This window comes from Xiphophorus couchianus, chromosome 4, assembly GCF_001444195.1.
Source record: "Xiphophorus couchianus chromosome 4, X_couchianus-1.0, whole genome shotgun sequence".
NCBI classification, from domain to species: Eukaryota; Metazoa; Chordata; class Actinopteri; order Cyprinodontiformes; family Poeciliidae; genus Xiphophorus; species Xiphophorus couchianus.
In genome coordinates, this window is record NC_040231.1 from 1,886,548 (window position 1) to 1,903,770 (window position 17,223).

Here is a 17,223-nt window from a genome sequence, read left to right on the forward strand (position 1 = left end):
GGAACAAGTCCACGAACCGAGACAGAAAATGTTTCAAAGTGATGCCAGTTCTTCAGAACCCGAAGCCGGTTCGGTTCTGAGAGATGAGACCACAGCACGGCGGTGGCAGCATCATGCTGATGGGAGATAAATCCAGAACAGTCCTGGAGGAAAGCAGGACCTCTACTGGGACGGTTCAGATCAGGGGTGTCCAACGTGTGGGTCGGGGGCCATTTGCGGCCCTCTGAGTGATTTTGTTTGGAGTTTTCAGGATGTTGGAGTTTTAAAATATTTCTAGATGAAATGAGAATATAGAGAAAAACAACATAGAATTTGAAACCTTTGAAAGTGGCCAATGTGCCGAACTTTATCAGACATGTTTATGCATCAATTCAGAAAAGACCTGATGGTTTTGGTTAAATAGAGCTGATAATGTCATCTAATCCTAAAGTCTGCAGCTTTGTGTTCCTGCTGGTTAAGATTCAGATATTTGATTTCTCACCACCATCATCATCATCATCATGGCCTCTTCCTCTCAGGGCGCGCTGCCGTTCGACGACGACAACCTGAGGAACCTCCTGGAGAAGGTGAAGCTGGGAGTTTTCCACATGCCGCACTTCATCCCGCCGGACTGCCAGAACCTCCTGCGGGGGATGATCGAGGTGGACGCCGCCAAGCGTCTGACGGTACGCCGCCGACCGAAGAGCCACGCGTTAGAAAACGGGCAAATATTGTGAAATGATCTCAGACGAGTGTTTCCTGTCCTGTGGTTCCTCCTGCAGTTAGAGCAGATCCAGAAGCACACCTGGTACCTGTAAGTACAAACCTGCTGGTTTCACCTGTGAGTGTTTCTCATTATGAGATTATAAAACGCAGCAGCGGATGATGATGATCAAAGCTGTTTTTTTCCTTTCGAAGAAGTGCGTCCATTAGTCAGGAAGGAGAGCAGCTCCTCTGATCTTAATGGATTCACTGTTTCTGGCTCAGAAAAGCAGAAAATGTTGCTGATCAGAGGAAAACATCGACTGTCTGCGCAGAGTTTCTGCTGCTGCTCTAATTTACTAAGATGTGACTCCAAAATGGCTGCCACCAAAAAATATTCAGCACTTTGGATGTTTTTCCATTTTCACTGCGTTTAAAATTCAGTCCTGATCAAGTTTGTCAGGCGAAAGGAGATAAAATCAGATCCGTTTCTTTCCTTCTGCTTGTTTTTCCTCCAGTAATTTTATTCCAAGCAAGAAACAAAAAAACACAAACAGTACAAGAAATAAACATAAATGCAGTATCTAAGGATATTATGGAACATGTAAATTATTATGCCTTGGTGTTAGCGTGACTAGCTAGCGTAGCCCACCAGTGGTAAAATATATAAATGATAATCTGGGATTATGTTGACCTTTGTCCTGGTTGATCAGTGACTGATGGCTAACTGTGGCTTTAGCTAATGTCGGTTCTGTATTCATATTTAACTCCACCTCTTAGTTCCCACAATCCTCTGCTGCTCCTCAGCAGCTCTGCCGTTTGTGTTGCAGGGCTGGAAAAAACGAGCCGGAGCCGGAGCAGCCGGTTCCCAGGAAGGTGTCCATCAGGACGCTGGGCGCGCCGGAGGAGATCGACCCGGACGTCCTGGAGAGCATGCACTCCCTGGGCTGCTTCAGGGACAAGGACAAGCTGACCAAAGACCTGCTGTCTGAGGAGTGAGTGAGACCACCGACTGACCGCCGTGGTGGAGCGGCTCTGCACCGCCAGGCGCTCAGATCCCTCTTCTCTCCTCAGTGACAACCAGGAGAAGATGATCTACTTCCTGCTGCTGGACCGGAAGGAGAGATACCCGAGCCAGGAGGACCAGAACCTGCCGCCGCGCAACGAGATCGGTACGTCCCTGCTGCTCCCTCAGCCGTCTGCTGGGGTTCAGGCAACCAGAGTACAAGGAAATATTTAAGTTTCTATTTCAGCTTCTGGTTACAATTGTGGGGAAAATTAAAATCTTGTAACAGAAGCAGGAAACAAATAAACTATAATTTCTTCCACCATAGTTTACTTCATACTTGATGCTGGCTGCTGGAAAACACAAGAGTTTAGTTGTTGACTCCAGAAACCACTTACTGCATTCTGGTTGGTTGTGCAGGAGGCTCCACTTCTGCTTTTCAAAGATGTACGGTTGTATAATTGAGCATCTGTTTGCAGCCGTTTTCAGGTGCGAGTGTAACCGTTGAGTTTGGGGGCGTGGCTTGTTTGGATTTAAAGTGACAGGCCCCTAAAACAGTTGAAGATGGGCAGAACTGGTCAGACTGAAATCTCTAATAACATGTTTGTATCTCCTATAGACCCGTCCACCTGCTCAAGGAAGTGTAATGGGTGACCTTTAACCTTTGGGTCCTGAACTGTTGATCTTGTCGTCCCGTCTCAGCAGATCCTCCCAGGAAGCGCGTTGACTCGCCCATGCTGAGCCGCCACGGCAAGCGGCGACCAGAGAGGAAGTCCATGGAGGTTCTGACCGTCACAGAGGGCGGGTCGCCCGTCCCGGTGCGGCGAGCCATCGACATGGCAACCCACGGTCAGAGGTGAGGAGCGGCGGCATGCGCATGGTCCGACTTGTCTCTGGGTCAGATCAGATGTTTGAGGGATCATTTGGATCCACTGGGATCATTTTGATGTATTTGAACAGTTCATGAGAACCAGGAAGCGACTCTGAACTGCAGTTTAATAAATGATCCGCTGCGTCGGCCCTGACGTACGGCCCGGTCTCAGCGGGTTCGGTTCTGGTCCAGCATGGGTCGGATCTGGATCTGGATCTGGACCTGGATCTGGACCTGGATCCGGACCTGGATCCGGGTCGGGTTCGGCGTGAGGAGGCGTGCATGCAGCCTGCTGTCCTGCAGCTCTGAGGATCTTTGTTTTGTTTCTGGGCCGAAATATTGAAAGTCAGGATGAATCAGGAGAAACTGGGAGGTTTGAGTCGTTTCATAACCATGAAGTTTATTTCTGTCTGATTCAAACCTCAAGATATTTGGGCTGCAAGTAACAATTATCCTAATTATCAATTATTCTGGTGATTAATCAGATAAAAATGCCTTTTTATACATTATAAATACATTAAAAGATCCTAATAAACAAATAATTCAGTTTAGAGAAATAATTCAGTAACAGGATTCATTTAGTTCGATCATTAATAGCGAAGGTTGGATCTGATCTCACAGTTTCTGCTTCAGTACAAAAATAACTGGATAAAAAAGTTTAATATTTTTTATACAGACTTTATTCCAGGTGAAGCTAAAAATGCAACCAGAGGATTTACGGGCAGAAAAATGTACAGACAATTTTTTTTGTTTGTTTTAATCTTGAATGTAAAATGTTTAATTATTTTTAGCTTTGTCTTAATTTCTACTCTAACTGCTCTTTGAGCCAATGACCTTTTTCTGAATCTATAACGATTCATCGTCATTAATACGATTAATTGTTTCAGACCTGCATGTGAGGCTCGTTTTTCTGTGATTTTATTCTCCAGGTTTCTTTTTGTTTGCATGAACTGCAGCTTCAGAGTAAATGAACAAAAACCTTTTGATTCATCCTGGATGAATCCGCTTCCTGTTTCCATCCGCTGGACGAAATCCTCCTGAGTCCAGGATGAGTCCAAACAGGAAAAACTAAATTTCCAGCAGCTGAGATTCTAAAATCATCGGTTGGTTGTAGCAGAACCACCGAGTCTCAGGTCCGAACTGGAAACTGCTGGAACACGACTGGTTCTGTCCACACTGGACCCAGTTTTCCGTCAACATGGACTGATGTGATAAAAATCCAGTTTTATAGATAAAGTAAAGGACAAAGTGCTGCACAATACAACAAGATAAAAGCACAAATTTAAAATAAAATACAACAACAACCATAAAACTGAAGTTCGGATCTGAAAGACCAGGAAGGAAAACAGATCCAATCATTTTAACTGGTTTGGCCACCAGTGGAAGGTTTTAAACCATCAGTGGTTCTGGTGCGTTTTGGGCCTCCTGCAGCAGAACCATTCATCCCTGCAGGATGCAGCTCGTTACCGTAGTCCAGTCCAGTGGAACCAGAGTTGGCATCAGAGTCCAGTTAAAGCGGATTGAGCAGGCTGGTGTGAACGAACCATAAAACTCTGAAGGTTTCAGGAAACTCAAAGATCAACCAGGAAAACCTGCGAACCGTCGGAGGGAACGTTGAAACCTGGAGCAGAGAGGAAGCAGGGAGAAAGACCTGAGGAACTCCAGCTGGACCGCTCCAGAACCGCTTCAGAACCGCTTCAGAACCACTCCAGAACCGCTTCAGAACCCTGCTCCAGTACCACTTCAGTACCGCTCTAAAACCGCTTCAGAACCGCTCCAGAACCACTCCATCCACCCGCTGAGATTAAAACTCCAAAATAATTTTTTTTTTTCTGTTGGCCTCAATTATTAAATATTTGAGGCCAACAGTATTTGAAGGTTTCAGGAAACTCAAAGATCTAAACCAATCAATGACATGATGAGTGGATGGAAACAGTTAGTGGAGTTTGACCTCTGACCTCTGAATGCATTTCCTCCTTTATTTCTCGACCTTTGCATGAGTATTTGAACCATTTCTCTTTATTTGGTAACGTTTCTGTTTCTCCTGATGCTGCATGCTGAACCTCTGTCCTCCTTTATGTGATCACCTTTTCTGTCTCTTCGTTTCCTTCCTGCCTCTTTGTTTTTTCTGTTTTTCTTTTTTTTTTAGCAAATCTGTTTTCAGTAAAAGCTTGGATATCACAAACGCTAACTGCAGCAAGGAGGACAGGTACGGCTCGGCTCCGTTCCTCGTCTGTTGTCTCCGTTCAGCTTTTCTCTTTTGCTCCGTTATTTTCCCTCCCAAACGATGAAGCTGCAGCAGAAACTGTTTCTATTTCCTGTAGTTTTTGTTCTTTGGGGGCAAAAATGTTCAAATCTGAAGACAGATTTTCTTTAAAATGAAACGTCTATGAAGAGATGATAAAAAAAGGAAGCAAACTCCAAAAGGTTAATAAACTGTTCAAGTGTTTGACAATAATTATTCAAAAATACAAAATGCAGAGATGTGACTTTTAAAAAAGTTTTTTAAAGAGTCCCAACAGATTTACTTAATTGGAAATCTAAGATTCTTCAGTTTCCAATGCAGAATGCTAATAAAGTATATAATCATAACTTCAGACTCAGTAAAACTTTAAACCACTTTATAAAAGTTAAATAAAGTCCAACTCACCGTTTGAAGCCTCAGATAAACTGACAGAGCAGAACCACATCGAACAAAAACGGTCTTTTTACATCTAATGGGTCAAATTAAAATACTCTAATAAAACATTTAGTCTATAATTTAGTCTTTGGTCAATAATTCAACATAATTTGCTGCTGAAAACCTTTAAAATTTCCTTCAGACGTGTTCGTTTCTCACAGTTTTTTATTGAAACTTCAGTTTTTTAAGCGTTTTGGGTAAAAATTGGAGGAAATTTTATTAATAAATCTACAACACTGGAGTTAAATGTGAATGAATTTTAAACTCATCGCTTCCTTGTGTGACATCTGGGGGAAAAATCTAAAATAACTCAGACAAGGAATCAGGAGCAGAACCACAGAACCTCCACGGTTCTGGTCCAGATCAGACGACAACAGGCCAGAATGAACCGCAGCCACGAGGCTCAGGAAGGAGTTCTGACCTCGACCCGCAGGTTCTGTTCAGAGATGAACGGGTTTTAATGAGAAATGTGAAGAAAACAGAAAATGTGACTGAAAATGAGAAGAAGATGAGCTGGAGGGCCAGTCAGTGAGGAAACAGCCATCAGTGTAAAAGCAACATGAAAAACAGATTAACGATCTGATCTGTTAACGAGCGGCGCTACATTTGGAAAGTCTGATATGAAATACGAACCTGTTTCCTTCAGATCTGAGAGTTTGGACTCAAACTCTGCCAGCTTGACGCTGAGGATGATGCAGATGAACCAAACGGTGAAGTGAAATCCTGGATTCGTTTGTTTCCTGTCAGAGGAGCAGGAACTTCCTCCTCCACTGCGGAGCGGGGATGATGGTGCAGCTGTGAGGCGTTGGAGTCGGCAGGCAGACGCCATGTTGCTGCGGCAGGAAAACCCCGTTAGCGAGTCGTTTGTGGGCCTGGATGCAGATTAGCATAAATTAATTGGCAGGAATGCAGATGGAGGACAAACAGCACTCAGCAGCCCGTTATCTCACTCATCGTCTAATTGGGGCGACGCGTGGAAACGACGCCTGTTGCAGCAGCAGGAATTAATTTAGCTGCTGCGATGCGGAGAGCTGCCGGCGTCCGGACTGGACGGCCGTCACCAGTAATGAGTTTTATGTTAATGGAGCTCCTCATGTGAAGAGGCAGAGGCGTGGACAGAGTCCGGCTGCTGCTGCTGGATCAGGCGGTGATCCGCTCAGCCGATCGGGAAACAGGATGATGATGTCATCACAGATCCTTCACCACCGGTTTTATTAGGAATCAAACCCTTCACACAGTTGGACTTTTATTTTGAAGAGTATTTTAAAAGGTAGTCCAAATAAAAACCTGCAGAGTTCCTACAGGGTGAAAAAATCTGCATTTCAGTTATTATGAAGTCTGGAACATTTCTGCAGTAAAACCGAACAGTTTATCCTCCAACATCCTGGTTTTATCGCCTCCTTTTGTTTTCTGGACGTTTCTGTCGCCGTTTCTGCCTTTCAGGTCAAGAGCATTTAATTATGATTTACTGCTTCCACTTTTTAATTTCCCACAAAGTGAAGCTGCAGCCAGAAAACATCAGCAGCTCGGCGTGTTTCCACTTCCTGCTGCTGGTCTGAGGCGACGTCAGAGTGGAAAACGGGGAAAATGAAAAGTTAATGAGACGAGAATGAAAAATGGAAAATGTGATGATGAGCAGAAAGAAGCAGCAGCGCTGATGAATAAAACGTTTGATGCGTGTCGGCGTGTTTAAAATGCTGACATGTTTTCATTGCAGCTCAAACTTCCTCCATTTACTTTAATAAATCCAATAAAACATCTGACATAATTACCATGACGTCGCTTCATCACCAGCTGGGACTTTCATTGAGTCTCTGACTGTTAAACTGGTTCCAGCATAAAAACCTTTTGATTCAAGACATTTAAAACTCCAGACTTTATCGTCTAACATCAGTTTTAAAACTCAATAAAAACAGTAAAAATCATTTTTTTAATGATTTCTGCAAGAAGAAAAACAAACTTCAGTATTTATTGATCTTTAATATTATCAAACAGATTCACTTTGTTTAAAGGTCAAAGGTCACCCAGGCCATAAAGCATTGTTCTCAGCTAAATATAGAAATGACTGTTTATAAACAGAATCAGTTTTGAATCTGTTATTAATAAGTCAGTCCCTCCAGGTATAGACAGATTTAATGTTTATGATTTATAATCATGTTAAAATCAGTAAATTTGCTAAATATTACACAGTTCTAATAAACATCTGGTAAAAATGTGACAAAGAAAGTGTCTCTAACTCAGAACAGATTAGATAAAGTGGAATAAATCAGAATAAAATAAGATTTAATCAGCATGTCCAGCTGGTAAACTGGTTTTTCTCCCCAAAATGTTTAATCCCATATTTCTTTTCCTCTGGTTTTATGTATATTGTTGCACAGACAGTAGAGAAGAACAAACACAAACTACATTACAAAATTTTAAAATGGACAAATATGAAATGTTTGGTTTTGTCAAAACAGATGAGAAATTAGAAACGTGGGATAGGAAGTAAAACAAGTTCATTTCTTCAGTTGTAAATGAGTAAACTAAAGTTTGATTTCAGATGTTTTGTTGCTGAAATGTTCCTGCTGAATTCTAACCTGATGTTGCCACTTCAGGTCGCGGTCGATCAGCGGAGCGTCCTCCGGTCTGTCCACCAGCCCCCTCAGCAGTCCCAGGGTAAGCCTTCGTCCTTCATCCCAGCTGGCTGGCTGGCTCTGCTGGCATGCTGCACACACACACACACACACACACACACACACACACACACACTCCTCCACCTCAGACTGTCATCAGCAGCCACTTCAGACTTCATCCAGCCTGTTGGACGCAGAGCGTTTCCTGAATGTTGGGACTTTTCATGGTGAAGTCCTTCAGCTCTGGTGAGAGGAGATGATGATGATGGTGATGATGATGATGGTGATGATGATGGACCAGCTGGCGTCACACAGAGCTTTAGATGAAGTGATTCTGGATCCATCTCAGATCCAGAATGTTCTTCCATACGTACCGACCACCAGAGAGAATTTGGACCGTTTGGTTCTGTCCTCATTAAATAAGTTTCTGTTTTACAAAATGACCTATTTTAATGCTGGGGATGCCACTGAAAAGGCCTGTTAATGTAATAAATTAGAAAATATAAGTAATAAAATTCAGAAGAAAGATGAATGTTTTTCTGGTGCTAATTTGTCTTGATTGATCTTAATATTTTCAGTCAGTCAGGTGAATTAAAAAGCCAGTTGGCCTTAATGTTGTTATTATAGCACAGCTAATGTGCTAACTGTAAGAAGATATTAGTATAACTCATACATAACACTTTATCGCTTTACAGCGTTATTAAAATACTAACTCACCAAAACGGAGAATAATCCACATGGTAACACATCTCAATGTTATCAACATTAATAATGTTCTAGCTGACCTTAATTACAACATTAGCATCCCAGTTAGCATGCCAACTGACCTTAATATTAGCATAATTTATATAAAATAATTGTAACCAAAAGTTAAGTTGAAATCAATTCACCAGATGACCTTAACGGAGATATTAGCATAGCTGAACTGCTAATTGATCAATATTTATTTATCTTTATACTCTATTTATCAATATACTGTAATAATGACCATAAATAAACAGCTAAGTGATCCTGATTGTAATATTAGCATAATTAATGTGCTAACTGTAATTTTGTCAGCATAGGTAACATTCTGAGCTTTAGTTCACACTAGCATCATTAAAACACAAACAGTCTGTGAGAAAAAGGCAAAATTTCTGTAAATAACTTGGAGTTAAACCAAAAAAATGAAATAGTGAATATGTGCAGATCCACTGTAATCCACTTCAATGACATAGCAGCAAAAATTATAAGCTAACTGACCTTTATTGCAATACTAGCATTTAGGCTAACATACTAACCTAGCCATAGCTGTCATACTTAATATGCTAACTAGCCTTTAGCGTGATATTAGACTTGTCAATATTTAGCAGATTATTTGACAAAAACGCCAGCTAATTCCTAATCAGTTAGCATCGTCATCATGCTAACTGTTAGCATGATGACGATGCTAACTGTTAGCATGATGACGATGCTAACTGTTAGCATGATGACGATGCTAACTGATGGTCTCCACTCTGAACTGGCTGCCTGGTCTCGTGTTTCTGGTCCACTGCGTTCTGTGGGTTCTGGCTGATCCGATCGGGTCGGATCAGTCATCCCCACGGCGTCCTGTCAGCACTGAGCATGCTCTCTGGCTGCTCTCCTGGCGGAGGGCTAAGCTACATCTGTTAGCTGGGTCACCAAGCTGCTAGTGTTGAGGGATGCACCGACGTTCCAGAAGATAAAGTTTTCTTTACTGATGGGTGATTTTCAGGTCAAATGCTAAATGAGGATTAAAGCTACAGCTACATGGCTTTGAACTCGGTGCATCCTTCATGAATGCTTCACTGCTGCCTCCTGATTGGCTGATCACTCTGCTAATAGCATGTTCTGTTTTCTTTCTTTCTTGCACTCTCACCTCCTCCTGCTTGCTCCACTCCTCCCACCATTTTGTTCCTTTTCTGGCTGTTTTAATCTCATTTCTTCTGTATTGGATTGAACTTTTTTTGGGCTGTGGTGTTCTGGCTTTCTCATTGGCTGACGCTGCTGTCACGTGTCACGCTGCATGGCCAACCGCAGCCCCACCGCCGGTTTTTCGTCCCGCCCCAGTCCCCCGATCTCTGTCAGTCCCCGAACTGCAGCCCTACGCACCTGAACGGGGTGGGGCCCCGCGCGCCCTACCTGCCAAAGATGGGGTCCCCCCTCATGCACCCCCGCACGCAGACCCTCCCCGCCAAGCCCAAAGTGTCAGAGAAGCCCCTGCAGACCACCAGGTCCAACCCGCTGCCCCACACGGCTCAGACCCTCGGCGCCCCCAAACCCGAGCCGTCCACGGCGAACCAGCCCCTGGCCCCCAGCAGCCCGCGGACCAGGCGCCACCCTCCCCTCACCGTCCCCCCCAAGCTGTCCATCCCACTGTCCCCGGTGCCCCCCCTGTCCCCGCTCCGCCGCCACCTCCACCCTGACCACAACGCCAAATCTGTCCCCATCACGCAGGTAACCCCCCACCCCTCCCCCAGGGGGAGCCCCCTCCCCACCCCGAAGGGCACGCCGGTGCACACGCCCAAGGAGAGCCCGGCCGGCACGCCGAGCCCCACGCCGCCGCCGAGCCCGTCCATCGGCGGGATGCCCTGGAGGACGCGCCTCAACTCCATCAAGAACAGCTTCCTGGGATCGCCGCGCTTCCACCGCAGGAAAATGCAAGGTATGATGGGAAAATGCTGCGGTTTCACCTCATCTAATCCAAGTCATCCAAACAAACATTCATCGAAATGCAGCACAAAATCAAACTGCTCTGGTTTTACCTGCAGCAGCTGAAGGAGCCTGTTTAATTCAACACACATACAGTCACCTAAAAAATAAAGTAATGGTTAGAAAACGCTGCATATAGAATACATTTATATTTTATTTTGGATTTAGACAGAAGGAAAAATTAAACACTGGATATTTAATGATTTCAAATTTACATTTAGGTCTTAAAAATGGAAAAACAATGTTTTATTTCTGTGATTTTGTTTTGAAAACCAAACATAGATTAGTTATTATTTTATATTTCATCCATCTGGACTGACAGAGAACCATGGTGGTTCTGGAGGAGCTGCAGAGATTCACAGCTCAGGAATACAAAACTCTGGAAAAGCTGCTGCAGTTTGTTTGGTCCGTCGAATCCCAGATTAATAAGTTATGATTCATGCAAGATGGAAGGTGAAGAGTTTAAAGAAGTATTAATACTTTTACAACAGATTAGTTCCTTATAATCGTTTTAATGAATGTAGGAAAACTGAATGTGCTGATTGTTCATTAGACAGGAGGAGGTGATGTAATCCAGATGTTTGTCTGTCTGCAGTTCCCACCCAGGAGGACATGTCCAGCCTGACCCCAGACTCGTCTCCAGAGTGAGTTCAGCTCTTCCTGTCGTCCGTTACTTGAAACAAGTCAGTGAAGCTGAAGGAAAGGTGGGAATGTGACGGAGGAAAGCAGCTGGATGAGTCAGCTGACACCACGTTGCTGCTACACCGTTATAAATAACTAACAGAAATAGAAAGGCTGGCGTCACCCAGCAGGGAATAAATCAGATTAATCTGAAGATTTATTCTCTGCTTGTCTCCTGAGGATCCTCAGGTCTACCTTTCCAGGAGTTTTCCAGGTTTTCCAGCATGTTGTTAGTGTGACGCTTGAACAATGTTTTTGTTTTGGTGACTCCTGATTGGTCCCTGCAGGCTGGCTAAGAAGTCGTGGTTTGGGAACTTCATCAACCTGGAGAAAGAGGAGCAGATCTTCATCGTGATCCGGGACAAACCTCTGAGCTCCATCAAGGCCGACATCGTTCACGCCTTCCTGTCTGTGAGTGGAACAGTCAAAGCCCGATCTGCTGACATTAGAGAGGGAATCAGCTGCTCATCTTCAGGTTCTGATCAGCTCCTCAGTCAAAGAACTAAATAGTTTGGAGTAAAAAACATTTCTGGAACATTTTTAAAAAAATATTTTAATAAAAACATGTAAATATAAACTATAACTAGTCACAGTACATAAAAATAGAAGGCAAAGATGCTCAAAGTCAGATTTAGTTTTAAACTCAGATATTAAAGGCTCACTGTGTATGAACTGGGGACACCTAGTGGCAGCAGTGCAAACTGCAGCCAGTATTTAACGTGTCGGTCGTGTGAAACAGAAAGTTTCGGGTTCAACCCGTCAGACATTCGACACATCAGGAGGATTTCTCCACACTGCTGGGCGTAAACCGTTCCTCTGCTGCTGGAAATGACCGAACCAGAAGCTTATGAAGGGAGAAGCAGCAAGCAACATTTAGATTGGCCTAGTCAAAGTCTGGACTTAAATCTGACCTTAAACATTAAGTTCATGCTGGAAAGGCTCCTAGTTTTCTCCCAGAGCTGCAGGTTGATTTGGATCATTTTTCTTCTCCTTAATAAATAGAATTTAATTATTTTTAAAAATGTATTCTGTTATCTGATGTTAGCTTCCTGTGTGTTGTTTCCTGTTTGTGCCGAAAGAAAAATGTTTTTATTTCTCACTGGAAGCAAAACGTTTGTGTCAGTTTGAGTCTGATCTGAACCTGAAGCGAGTTTCAGATTGAGTGTGTCTGGTCGGCCAGACGCTGACGCTGCGCAACGCCTCGGCACGTTGAACCCGCCCCATCCGTCACGCCGCCGCTGTGTGTGTGTGTGTGTGTGTGTGTGTGTTCAGATCCCCAGCCTGAGCCACAGCGTCATTTCTCAGACCAGCTTCAGGGCCGAGTACAAATCCACGGCCGGTCCCACGGTTTTCCAGAAGCCGGTCAAGTTCCAGGTGGACATCACCTACACAGAGAGCAGCGGCGCCACCAAGGAGAACGGCATTTACTCCGTCACCTTCACCCTGCTGTCAGGTAAACACACACACACACACACACAGTTAAAATATTCATAAAAATATTTTTTTATAAAGAGTTACTCAAGTAAATGTAACTATTTGCTACCTAACTCTTGTAATCAATAGCTGTTTCCAATCACCAAGTCATTTCATAATTTGACGTTTTAGTAAATTTGTCTGATGGAAAATCCAATTTTGAAAAAATTATTTTTTTGATTTGTAGCTTTGGTGCCAAGATGAGGTGATTTATTAACACTAGATAATATCTTGTTTCTAATCAGGTTTATGTTTGTTCTTCCTGTCAGGTCCAAGTCGGCGTTTTAAGCGGGTGGTGGAAACCATCCAGGCGCAGCTGCTCAGCTCCAACGACCAGCCGGGCATCCAGCCGCAGATATCTGGTAAGTCCAGCCCTTCCCAGCTCTTCCTCCTCCTCCTCTTCCTCAACCACAGCACCTCGGCTCGGATCGGCTCGGCTCGGCACCGCTTTAGCACTCCCCATCTCCCGTGCATGCTCCGCTGCCCCGCCCCATCCCATGGCGCGCACGCCGACCTGTGCGGCTCCGCAGTTAGCCGGCGCCGTTTCTGGACGCTCAGCAGGCGTAGTTCAGCCTCCGGACAGCAGGGGTCTCACTCAGCGCTGCGCTCAACAGAAAGCCGGGCCGTCCCGGTTCTGGTTCTGATCAGATAGACGCACTGAAGGGAAGAAAGAGTGACTGTGTTGTCCAGGTGTCTGTCTGTCCCTTTCTTCATGTCCTCACTGTGGCTTTTGGCTTGATAACGGCTCCCTCTTGTGGTGAAGAGCAGCAGCTACAAGCTGGGGACCCGTTATCAGAACCCATCGCCCGTCCACGCCGCCCTGCTTCCCATCATGCACTGCTTCACTCCAAGCCCTCCTGGATGCTCCATGGAAACCCAAACCCACACACGGCCGGACCGGACCGGACCGATCAGAACCGGATCGAACCGGGCTCCTGGGGCCTGGTCTGGGTTTGTGCTTTCTGGTTCTGGATGAGCCGCCATCTTGATCCATTAAGAAGGAACCTGCATGTCCAGCTGTCCTCATGTGACCCTGATGACCTTCTGTCCGTCCGTCCGTCTGCCGGTTTAATACTCAAACCGAATGTTAACCCCTTCATTCCACGTCAGCGTCTAGAGTTCAAAGTTCAAAAGGTTTGGAGAAACCATCATCATCATCATCATCATCACATTTTAACATTCAGACGTTCTCACACCCTGTAAAAAAACACACTGTAAAAACACAAAATATTTTGGTCTAGTTTTTATCTTACAAAACTTGAATTAATACAAAACTAGTTTTTCAGCTTAATATTGATTTTAAAAGTACGAGAACAATTAGTAGATTTTTTTTCACTTATAATATGGGAATCAAATTACAAGTGAAATAATTTGAGTGAAACTAGTAAACTTTTAATAAATATTAAGACATTATTGACTTAAATCTAACTTGTTTCTTGCAGAAAAGTTGCTTGTAACTTGATCTTAATTCCAGTGTTGTAAGATTTGATGAAAATGATGAAAAATACTTGGTAAGATTTTGTGTTTTTGCAGTGAAATAGTTTCAGAACCTTTAATGTGATTTTTATCCTGTCGAATTAATCCAGCAGAAAGACAAACATCTGCAGGAGGAAAACAGAAAAGAAAGACTTCCTGAGATCAGCATCAAACATCTGGAATTAAAGTTCTTCTAATCTGTCAGATTGTGAGAACATCTCTGATCCGCAGCCCAGATTTCCTGTCAGATTATTTCTGGACTTTATTTACCCCAAAGGGAAATTAAAACTCGTCATCAGAATATCTCCAGAGTCGTTGTGGTGGTTAATGCTGTGGGCAGCAGGGATCTCCAATAGCAGTCAGTCTTCCAGTGAATCTGAAGAGGCCTCTGACTGAAGACTGCCATGATGTGCTAACATCTGAACTTCCGGGCACTGCTAATCCACCTCATTTGCTTTTGCTGCTCCTTCATGTTTTTAAATCACAGGATGTCTCTGATTTTCAGGAAATGTTTTTGCAGATTCTCCATAAAAGGCATCAAATGACATTTATTTAGGCTCTAGATTTGAAGGGTTGATTGTTTTTCTGAGGATTTGGGTTTTTAACCTCTGATTAACGGTAAACTGGCCGTCATTAAACCGTGAGTTAGCTGTAGAGGTGAAAAGAGGAAACGAGCCGAGCGTTGTGGTGGATGTTTGTCGCTCTGCTTCCGGTGATGAATGCTGGGTCTCTGTCCTCTCCTCCCAGACGTCTCCCAGCGCTCAGCCAGTAAATCCTCCAAACGCGGTAAGACCCAAACGGACTGGGAGCTCTGGTTACACTGGATCAACTTCTGGCTTCTAACACGTCACAGCAAACTTTGTGCGGCTTGTCACCAGCACCACCAGTCCGAACTAACACGTGTGTTTGAGAGAGTCGTGAAAATTCATCTTAACAGGTCATTTATGTTTAAAATCGTTTTTTATGGCAGAAAATTTGAGATAAAATTTTGTTTTAATGAAAAAATATCCAAAATATTTTTTAAAAATAAGAGCTTTAGATATTTTTTAAATTATTCTTAGAACAAACTAAATTAAAGGCACTTTTTTCTGATCTTGGTTATGTGCATCACCATAATGAATATTAATGTATAGAACTGTATTTAAATATAAATTTAAAATGTTTTTCTTAATATATTAACTAACTTATATAAAAAAACGGCTTCATACGTTTCTGGTCAGTTTAAAAAAAAACTGTAACTGCAAACAGAAAATTTTAATTGATATTTTTTTTAATATACATATTTTTTTAACAGGTTAAGACTGCTATAGTCTGCTGTCTTAAAACTATGACATTAGATCTGTAAATAGCTTTGCTAAAAACTGTAAAAAAAAAAATTAAAAAAAAGTTTAATAAATTGATGTAAATAATGCTGAAAGATAAATCTAATATTTAACTCAGTAACATCAAAAGTTTATCTGAAACGTTTCATCCCAGATGAATAATTTCTGCTTCATGTGGATATTTTTTATTTTTCCTGTGAACGTGAAGGAGAAATGATTTGATAAGATGAATGTGGTTCTGTTGGACCTTGGCATGGTTTCACCTCACTGTGGGTCGGTCATCGTTCCACAAAACCGTTCTAGAACCAGGAAAATAAAAATCACTGGCACTAAATACCAACACTGATGTAAATATGTGATGTTGGAGAGGAGGAACGGTAAGTTGCTATGACGACGACACATTTATCATAACCAAAGACCATCAGATCCCAAACACTGCTCTGCACTAACTTTGGCAGTAATGTGTGATGTTTGTTTTTATTGTTGCATGTTTATTATTGACTGTTTCTTAACAATATCTGTTCAAACTAATGGATGCATTTTTGTGAGTTCAGTGATGGATGTTGACGATGATGTTGGGTTCAAAACGAGTTTTGGAAGACGCTGGAAATAAGAACCAGCAGATTCATCGATAGGAACATTTAGGCCGATATCATTAATATTGAGGTTATGGCTGATAGCCAACATTTTCATTACTAAACAGGCCATGTCCCTATCCTTACCTCTATTGCTACTAGTAATACTATTACTGCGATTTTTGGTCCATTTCCAATTTTCAACAACGTAGCTTTAGTTAGTAGCGCTACTAGCTAACTGTGGACTTTGATTTTACCTTTAACCACTGTGACATTTTATTGTTTTTACATTTTTCATTCAGATTTTATTTATTATGAGCTAAAAGCTATAAGACATCACACCTGGCATCAGCCAGATGAGTTTTAGTCTGAACTAAAATTCATTTGCCTTGTTTTAGTGTAGTTTATATAAATCTGTTATTTACATCAGTTATTGTCAATCTAATTGATTTTAGTTTGACCTACTTTTAGAAAAAGGCTGTATCTGTTTTCATTTAAAAGCAAATTTTAAGACATTTTCACCACAAAGTTGGTTATATAATAGATTAAACTGGATCTCCTTTGCAGAATCTCTGGTTCTGACCAACATGATGAAATGTCTTCCAGTGCTTTTTCTGGGCCCTTCATCACGCAGGAGAAACTGAGACTGAAGTTAAATATGAATAAATTACGACAGGACCATAAGAATTAAAACTGGGGATTTCAAATGAAATCCACACATGATGACCAAACCAGTTTGGACATCATGTGAGGGTTTTGCTTTATAAGGGGCCGGCAAACTGGAACTGGCACCAGAGGTCACTATTTATATCACCAGGGTTACAGGCAGTCACCGAAGCATCCAACAGTCAATGAGTGAAGGTCATCAGACCCACCAATCAGAATGGTAACGATTTAATCAGCCCACAATGACTTCAGCTGATCCTTGAAATTACCAGCATTTAAACAGAAGTAATGAGCGATGCTGTGGTACGTCTAGGTGTTGACTGGGTCACTTGGCTTCTTCGCCATATTTGCAAAATGCCTTTTGGGAGAAAAACGTCGACATTCTGCACCAAATGTCAAAATTCTGGTTTTGCACCCAAAACTTTAGGAACAAAACGACCAAAACCACAAACATGCAAAAAGATT

General features: G+C 42.8%; 1 protein-coding gene across 10 annotated transcripts in view; it reads left to right on the plus strand.

Annotated features, from left to right (window-relative positions):
- Window positions 1-17,223, plus strand: part of LOC114142716 (serine/threonine-protein kinase BRSK2-like) — a 92,420-nt gene that overhangs the window by 71,655 nt on the left and 3,542 nt on the right. For 2 of the 10 annotated variants that reach the window (XM_028014120.1, XM_028014121.1), the window contains exons 8-20: window positions 519-665; window positions 762-793; window positions 1,512-1,676; window positions 1,756-1,853; window positions 2,393-2,543; window positions 4,708-4,767; window positions 7,836-7,896; window positions 9,894-10,518; window positions 11,161-11,209; window positions 11,534-11,657; window positions 12,519-12,699; window positions 12,989-13,081; window positions 14,943-14,981. In XM_028014120.1, the coding sequence (XP_027869921.1) occupies window positions 519-665; window positions 762-793; window positions 1,512-1,676; window positions 1,756-1,853; window positions 2,393-2,543; window positions 4,708-4,767; window positions 7,836-7,896; window positions 9,894-10,518; window positions 11,161-11,209; window positions 11,534-11,657; window positions 12,519-12,699; window positions 12,989-13,081; window positions 14,943-14,981 (1,825 nt within the window). Of the gene's footprint in view, window positions 1-518; window positions 666-761; window positions 794-1,511; window positions 1,677-1,755; window positions 1,854-2,389; window positions 2,544-4,707; window positions 4,768-7,835; window positions 7,897-9,893; window positions 10,519-11,160; window positions 11,210-11,533; window positions 11,658-12,518; window positions 12,700-12,988; window positions 13,082-14,942; window positions 15,272-17,223 lie in introns of those variants that run through there. The other 8 variants (XM_028014122.1, XM_028014123.1, XM_028014119.1 and 5 more) reach the window with 7 other exon arrangements.